This window comes from Amaranthus tricolor, chromosome 3, assembly GCF_026212465.1.
Source record: "Amaranthus tricolor cultivar Red isolate AtriRed21 chromosome 3, ASM2621246v1, whole genome shotgun sequence".
NCBI lineage: Eukaryota > Viridiplantae > Streptophyta > Magnoliopsida > Caryophyllales > Amaranthaceae > Amaranthus > Amaranthus tricolor.
The window spans coordinates 34015115-34024411 of record NC_080049.1 but is presented as its reverse complement, the minus strand read 5'-3'; the positions used below and the strand labels follow the sequence as shown (position 1 = coordinate 34024411).

The following is a 9297-nucleotide window of genomic DNA, read 5'->3' as shown; positions in this document are numbered from 1 at the left end:
GAATTTCCATTATGTGAAATGTGAATTTATTCAAAAATCCAACGAACAAATAAAATTATAGGAAACCTATATGTGGATCAAAAAGATGATACAAAAATATTATAGACCTTTACAAATTTAAGGAAAATTGAAGTTAATAATTCAAATTATCATCTATTTTTTCAAAATTAATAACCTAATTACTAATCAGTTTTTCTCTAAATAGCTCAAATTACTTGTTATGCTGATTCGAGTCAGTTAGATACAATGTTAACAAATAAATATCGTTATTGAATAGAGTAAGATGATTTTCTTAATACTGTATAATCATATCTTTTCAAATAATTATTATTAAAATAAACGATAAGATTTTTAATAATACATAATCTTTCTAATTTACTGTGATTAATAACATGAATAAATAGTTAATAATAATCACGATCTATTTATTTACTATAGTTGAGAATACGAAAAATTGCTAATTACCATATTTTCACATAAATAATTCACAAATTGAAATTCAAAATAACTTCTATTAAGCAATGAATGTGGGTTGTGTAGTGGCACCAATTTAGGGTTGGTGGGGCTTTGAGGGAAGAATATGATCGTGGTTAGACGTCTTTTCAACATAGCTTTTTTTTTGTTCTTTTGTTTAGTAGGTTTAATTAATTATACAAAAATAACGCTTTATTTGACTTATATCGATTTTAAAAGTTGCCAATAAAACAAAAAGTTATCGCTTAAAGATTAAATTTTGCTTTTCATTGTATTATTAACTTTTGGGTGTTCCACAATTAATTGTTAATGGATTAGCAAATTATTTTGCTTTATTTGTTAGCTATTAAGTTTTTTAAGTCAATTATTATGAAAAAGTAGGTTAAAAAATAAAAGTAATGTAGAAGTAATTCATATTGATATTGATTTTTATTTAGAAGTAATTTATTAAATATTTTTTACTGTTTAACCAATGAAACTTAACTGCCTCACAGAGTTTGGATTTACAAACAAAATAAGGAAAAAGAAGAAAGTGAGTATTTTAATTGGTATGTAAGTGGGTTATATCTTTAATGGAGTAATCATTAAGTTTTAGTTTAAGAGAGAAATAAATTATAGATCCTAATAGGATATAATGGACTAAAATAATAGCAAAATCAAAGGTATGAAGATAATACACTTTAAATTTTTTACAAGTTTTTGTATGAGACGATTTTACAGTGAAATATTTTCTATATATGGGCTGGACAACTAAATTAATACAATTATTAGCATATAAAGTCTCTATTTTAAAGCTATCTGAACGAAAAATAATCTCTCATATTTGGAACATCTAGTGCCAATTAGGCAATAATGGGGAATATATCTGGATTTGGGAGTGCCCCACAAATCGTTCATAAGGTAACAAATCATTTCATTTTAATTGGGAAAATTAAACAAAAGCAAGCAGTGACTCGGTAAAATTCACATATAAAACAGTAATAAATGGTTGTTTGATACAAAATTTAGAACGATTTCAGGCACACTGAAATTTGGCTAAAGCTACGACGTAGGAGAGGAGTTAAGGGTAAGTTCCCTCACTTTATATATATATATATATATATATATATATATATATATATATATATATATATATATATATATTCGGAATCGAGTTACAATCACTTCTTATCTCCGATTTTCACTAATCGATAATTAAGAATTCGATAAGTTGGATAGAATCGACTCCAAATCAATCGACTTGATATGTACAAAGTGACTCAGACATCAAAAACACTCAGGAATCAATAAAAGACAGCAACAGAGTTGAAGAATAAACTTTCCATGGAAATGATGCAAAATTCTTTCACCTTTTTCTTCTCACTTATCCAAAATTCAATGAGATGTCATTCTTTCAAGTACACAGAATAACATTTCGACAACGAGTAGCAATTCAGTCAGAAACACACATTACTGTAAATAATACATGGATAGCGAGAGTTAATCAATTCCACAATCGATCCGTAGCTGTCTATAATACAATCAGTAAAGCCATTCTCGCATCTCGTCCTTGCCAGTGTGTAAAGTAGCTAGTAGAGTATGCGTTCTGTGCTCCATAGTCAGTCAAAAACAGACTGGAAAATGAATTGCTAATCTGCAACACAAACATATAAGAGTATTCTTTTAGTGACAGCATATTCTTCCGATCTATTTGTATGGGTATACGAATATATGAGGGTGGTGTGTATAGGCAACATAGGCCAGAGGACGACGTTTTCGGAACAGGGTTATGAAAAAAAAAAGGAAATTTAGATGTACACTTCACTGCAGTGCCATTCCCGACAATTTTTGGCCCTAGGCAAAAAATTAAAAAGGCCCTTATATAATTAAATTAGTTTTGGTTATTTTTTCTCCAACTATGTAGTTCAGTAGTCATGTGCTTAACTGAAAAACCTAATACTGCAATTATGATCTATGCTAAAATCTAGTTATGCAAATACTAATATAACTCTATTTGAGCTCTTTCATGAGCTGGGCCCTAGACGGTTGCATCTCAAAATTATCATTAGGAACGGCCCTACATTTCAGTCATTGCAATGCTATCGGGAAAGATCAAATAGTTGCAAATTTCACAATTGGGCCATAATTGTTTACAAACTTAAGTTACCTCAGAAAGGAAAACCTACTAAACAGATTTTGATAAAAAGAAAGTGTACAAAAATTTAATCATCCCCTTTAGAGTTCTCAAAACTCAAAACAAGGATTCAGGTCGAGTCATTTTCGATTGGGTCAATATCGGGTCGGGTACCTTATTATACTCGACTCATGTTAGTTCTTCCCTTGCAGGTGCTTGCCCGCACCTAAGGAAACTATGATTGCAATGTGTCTTGGGTTAACTAAAGTACCTATTTTGTTCAAAGACACAAACTTTGATAATGTAGTGCAGCATATGTTTGTTATAAATGGTCAATCGAAAATTACTACTTCTCAAAAACTACAATTTTCATTCAGTAGCTTTCTAAGTTATACCGGTTTTTAAGCCTTGCTGGAAATTAGCTTTGAATGGTTGATAAATTGAAGGGAAAGCCAATAAGAAGTGACCATGCTGATAATATACAAATATTAAACACAAACATTTAGCAAATTAGAAGATAACCAAAAATTCCTCCTAAATCTCAGATTGCAAGCGGGATTACCACAGTAAAATAGCAGAGCCTTGTCCATCAACATAGCTTTATGAAGACAGTGAATGAAAATAAAGAGAAGAAATAGCATTACATAGCAACTGACAATCATAATACTTCATGTTAGGAACATATATATACTCACTTGTAGTTGTATTTCACATTACAAAATGGCAGCTGCAAAGCCTTCATGACATCTGCTCTTATTCACAAATTGAAAATAATCCTCTTCCCCATAAAGTTTCCTGATAAGATCAAATGCACAATTTTTAGGTCAATTTGTCTTCTCCAAAACAGCAAAGAAAAAAAATTAGAATCCTGGACGAGAACCAAATCACACATAACCAGGTATTCAGAAAACTACCTTCTGTTAGGAAAGGTTTGTCTTCCGCAACCTCGTTCAGCATTATCATGCCTTTAATATTTGGGGACTTGGGTCACAAATTTAGTTTGAGTGATTGCACAAGTAACATTTACACATTACAATAAGTAGATCTTTTACTGACAATTGAATCGACCAAAGGAATCACAATGTTCAACATGAGTCAGGACATACATGGTACATACTTTTCATCTTCCTCTTGCTCAAAATAATAGTTCATGTATAGAAAAGTTTGAACTTTAAGCAAAAAAATAACTACTAGAAGCAACCAGAACATTCAACATATTGAAAAGAAAAATTCAGAATCAAACTTACGCAAGGTCGGCCAAGGTTTCTGACTTAATCACAGCCTTCCCTTCTGGTAGTTCAAAGCAAGAATGGTGCATTATCATCTCCCTCAAGGCATGTTTTGTGCTTTTGATGTCATTATCCCACAAGATGCTCTGATGCAGTGATACCAAATGTAAGATTATTCAGTACTTGTATGGGAAGTGTAACATAATTCGCCAACGAATTCGGTTTTTGAATTTGTGAACCGCTTAAAATGACCCAAAAATAGCCAAAGCTAACCATAAAAAATGATTCGTTTTTTCCGATTCGCGATTCATAAGGAGATTGACGAATCATGTGACACACACTATGGTTACATAAGTGAAGAATGCAATTAACATATTGCGTTAAGAAAGAACCAGATACGTAACATAAAAACATAGAAGGTAATGGGCTTGGCCTGGGCCTAGGCCTCGCAAATATTTAACTTTAACAAGCTAAATGGCAAATGCAATAAAGTAAGATTGACCTAGAGAGCAGTATCAATATGACTAGAACAAATATGATGGGAACAAAGCCCTAAAAAAAGAAAAACGCAATTCTAAACATGAATAGTTTCTTTTTATTTTCAGCAGATAAGGTGTAAAAGTCAATGAATTCATGTTGTGTAAGGTTCATATAGTGTAAACCATAATCTCGTTGAAAAGTATTTAAACAAACCTAGGTAGACTATTAATAACATACTATAGAAACCTAATCTAATCCAAACCTGTTCTGAAAACAAGTTATTTGATCAAAACTTCTGTAAATGAATCCTTTCATATTTATTTAAATATATCTTCAAAATAAATTTAAAGTTTTGCAATAGACTAAATTTGAACGATGAACATTAAAACTGTCCTTATGATATGGGATACTAATACAACAACCAGGGAACAACTATTTGGCTTTATCTAGATTCTAGAGTTCAATACATTGACTAAAAACTTGAACTATTGGTGCTACATTTTGTTTTGTTGAAGCACAAGCTTGATTTAAGCTCATTTGATTTTGAGCTGAAAGTGCAACAAAGAAAAGCTAGAACTAAGCTCAAACAACACAAATACTTAATAAATCAAGGTAAAACACGCTACATGCCGAACACAAATCGTCTAAGCTTCATTAATAGGGAAAGGAAGGTGGTAGAAAGTTATTGTAACGTCAAACTCCAACCTTCACCATTTCAATTAATAAAGTCCTTTTGAAATAGAACGAAAACGAAAAAAATCATTATTTTAAGTACTGAAATTGTTTGAAACATGATGAAAATATCAACATAATCTTAGTTTTAAAAGGCACACAGGGGTCAGCACAAAGCATTTAAAAAAACTTAGTTTTGGGAAAAGCTAAGTTACGCCTTGGAGAATTGCCTAGCCACAATTGGCTTCTCCAAGGTGCTCTAATTTCTTAAACTAAGACAAATAAACCCACTATTTTTTGTCACACTAATTTTGAGTTAACTAATCATGAAGATCATCCAATTTCTTTTCCTAGAGGTATACCTTTCTGACATATTCTTTCTTCACATCCTCCCATGGAAGTTTCCCTTGAGGGGAGAAAACTGATGCATTCCAAAGAGCACCTCTTGCAACCATCACAGAGGCGGCACCTAACATGTCAAATCACAATGAGAAGATGACAAACAGACAGAGATTAGTCGCAGCACAACCTAAAATTATATTTCAAATCAATGAATGAAAAAAGCAGTTGCCTGCTCTTATCTTAAGCTACAACTATAAATGAAAACCCTTTTCACATAATTGTTAACTTGCAAAATGTGCAGAAAGAATAGAGCCAATTTTCTCTTCTATAAAAATGAAACTCGGCAACACAATTTGAATCATTGGTCAACTTTGTACGATACAATGTGGTCATTTAACTATATGCTTGGTGATTTATAGTATATATATATCTTTAGCTCCATTCTTTAATTCCTAGAGGATTAGCATTGACAAAGTTTTTGAAACCTGTAGCAATTTTGATGCGCTGAAAATCTTCATAATTGAAGACATCTCCATTTGCTATCACAGGAATTGATAAAGCAGCAACCACATCAGCAATCTCATCCCATTTTGCGGGATCTCTTGGTCTATCCGGAACTTTTCTGCAATAGGTTTGAAAGAAAAGGGATAACATTACCTAACAATATGGTCTTCTTCTACAATGAAATAGTAATATCTATAAGATGAGGAAACAAAAGCAAAGGAGGTTAAAACCACCTTCCATGGACCGCAAGAGCAGAAACACCAGTTTTTTCAATCTGCCTCGCCAGTTCCACGGTTTCATGAGATGTTTTCAGAAGTCGTATCTTACATGTCACAGGTGTATTTAGGTTCCTCTTCAATGTTGTCAAGATCTGAATTCAAAATGGGGTGATCAAATGTTCTGCTATTGGGAATTAATGATCAAAGTCGCCCACAAGTAAAGGAATAAGATAAAATCAATTGACTGCGTTAAGTGGAATGGCTTACATCATGAATGGTTTCTGGTTTTGACAGCAGTGCAGCACCCATGCCCCCACTAATAGAAAATGACCTTGGGCAACCCATATTGATGTCAACAGCAGTAACATCGTTGCACCTGTGAAGGAAGAGAATCCAAGTTAGCAAACACATGGCCACAGCATTAGGCTTTAGAATATCAGCATCATATGTGGTAATTGTTTTGCGGCTTGTCAGCAAAGAAACAGAGCCAAAACCTCCTTTGTTTTAAGGGCACTTACTGCATTACCAAGATTCACAGCCCATCAAAAGCATGACATAATTTACATGACAAGATAATGCCAAGAATCAACTACCGATGTAATGAGCATAAGATCCCCCCTTTTTGTATCTCTCCAAATAAAAAGGACACATTAACGTTTGAATAGTATAATACTAAAATCAGCTTATTTCCAATTGTTGCAAGACTTAGATTAGAAGATTCCTACCTCATTTTGTTTGATTTGTTAGCGTAAAATCCAATGATCTCATATCCATTTCAATGTAGATGGAAAATGATAAGAAAGAAGTGGAATATTGTGACAAATTATAAGAATAAAAGAAGAAGATTGAACATGAGAAGAAGATAGAAGATGAGAAGAAGACAAAACAAAAGAGTAAAGAGCCCAGTGTGCTCTATTCATTCCAACAACAAAAGTCTTTCCTAGGCACTAGCGGTGAGTTTTCTACTTTCAAATTACTAAAGTAATTCAAACTAACCTAGACTTTGGTCAAACTCAAAACAAGCGATCGATTGATTCTACCTTCAAACCGACTTGCCATAATTTCCAGATGGTCCTTTCACTTCTTTGAGGCCTCAATCTCACCTTTGAGAATAAGTTTTTTTATAGCTTGCTTTACTACCGTGAATAAGTGCTCTAGTGCCTAGACCACTCTACCAGTATTTGTGACAGAAGAAGCCAAAACATCCACTCATTGTGATGAGGATCAGATCACGTGTTGTGATGCATCCAAGTAAGCAAACACGGTTGAAGAGGCCCAAAACAAAGAAAAGATGCTAAATTAATTTTGCGAATACCACTTGATGAATTCCCCTTTCCTTGTAGTTGTACTTTATCCCACTCTATATCATTTCTCTTTTTGATTTTCACGACATTACAACAATGCATTCTAAATAATCATCCTTGTTCTTACATCTAGCATACTTTTAGTCAGGGGGTAGAATATAGAGTCATCACATGACATGACAGAATATAGAATTATCACAAACATTTCTCAAAAAAAGATCATTTTTAGGCGGTACAGGAAGTTCAATGTATTTCAATTATGCATACTATAAGACTTGTACCCTAATTTGATTGTTAGCTCAAAAGACTAGAAACAAGATACCCACCAACGGAGTTTCGATTCTGGAAAGAGCCTTCCATCCTCTTCCTTATTCTTTTTGCAAGTAATTAATATGACTTATGAGTTAATTCTCATCCTCAAGCTTTGTTTCCTGGTTTACTTTTTTACAATTGGACCAAAACTAAACAAAAGGTTTGGGCAGGTGTTCGAGCTCAAGCAAGGAAAGATTTTGCAACATGGATAACCTTTTTCTAAGACTCCAAGAGCCTTCATTGTAGATGGAGTCTCTTCTCAGATTCTCCCTCCATGCACAAATACATAGAAAGACTTAAGAGCCCAATCAAACGATTGATTGTAGGAGATTCACCACATACTTCTAGACCTCTCTAGACCAACCCATCACACCAAACACCTAAATTACCTCAAAATAGGTACTGTTACTATCAAAATTCACAAATCCCATAATTCTAAACCCTAGATTATTAACAACCACATATGAAATCAAGAAACAAAATTGATTGAAAAAGGTGAAGCAACATACACAAGTTGGGCAGCCTGAAGAGCCCTAATAGCATCAGAAGTCCCCATTTGAAATACAACCCGGTCTCTCTCCTCCGGGCAGGTTCTAAACACAACATTTTGTGTCTCTTTCTCTACTACATCCGTTGTGCCCAGATACTCTGAAAATCACACCACATAAAACAAATTGAACTAAATTATCATAACTTCAACAATATACACAATAATCCCATCAAAAAGGAAAAAAGGGAAGCAATAGCTACGAACCATTTACAACGCGGTCGCACTTGATAAGCTTATGATCGATAATTTCCTCTCCATAAGTGATATCTGCACCATACTCAGCAGCTAACAATCTCAATGGCAGTGTACCCTGACAGAATTCATGCAATTATTTGTCAACCCATCAACAAACAGATCATACCCATTACAAAAAAATTAAAAATTTACCCAGATACTGTCTTGGGAAGAAGATTTGAAGTTGGAATTCGCAAGCAAGAAACATTTGACAGAAAGGGAACATTTTTAACGCTATATTGAAATGAAAAGAATAAAAGAAGTAATGAGGGAGAAAGAGGACTGACAACTCGAACCATAGGAGCGAGAACAAGCTTGTTGTGGTAGTTCATCGTTGACGGTTACAACGGCGGCGCTGTTTCTCGGGCAAGACCGCATTATTGTTTGTGAACCGGGAAAGGGCACAAGAATTTGTGTTGATGAATTGATATGCAACAAGTTTTGGGTCATTTCCGGTGTAGTTTCTCAAATCTCAATTGGTCTATTTTAAAAGCCCATTTGGTGTATAAACTTCAGGTTCAGGGACTAGGGGTCTATTAGGGCCAGCCTTAAGTAATTAATATGGAACAGAGTTGACTAAGGGCCATTTAAATTTAATATGAATTTTAATTGGGCTGGACTTTTGATTATTAATTTTGCCCGACATTAACAAAATCCTTCTAAAAACGGGTCGAATAAAAATTCAAAATGGGGTCCAACCTGTTAACACCCTTAGCAGGGACTAGGGATTATGTCTATGAGCATTTACAGCCCAATCAAGAGGAATACAAGAATGTCAAAAAGGATTGGCAAGAGGCAAGAATGGAACGTTACTTGAAATATGGTACTTATTCATTAATAAAGATAAGATCTAATTCTTAAAGAA

At 33.6% G+C, this 9297-nt stretch overlaps 1 protein-coding gene across 1 annotated transcript; it reads right to left on the bottom strand.

Moving 5' to 3' along the window:
• Positions 1 to 1787: 1787 nt before the first annotated feature.
• On the bottom strand, positions 1788 to 8891 carry LOC130808800 (uncharacterized). The gene is made up of 10 exons (XM_057674304.1): positions 8720 to 8891; positions 8403 to 8508; positions 8158 to 8296; positions 6300 to 6408; positions 6048 to 6184; positions 5796 to 5932; positions 5331 to 5437; positions 3835 to 3962; positions 3283 to 3382; positions 1788 to 2107 (listed from the first exon to the last, which is right to left on the bottom strand). The coding sequence occupies exons 1-9, from the start codon at positions 8762 to 8764 to the stop codon at positions 3301 to 3303; spliced, it is 990 nt and encodes a 329-aa protein (XP_057530287.1). The 5' UTR covers positions 8765 to 8891; the 3' UTR covers positions 1788 to 2107; positions 3283 to 3300.
• Between the last annotated feature and the right edge of the window lie 406 nt (positions 8892 to 9297).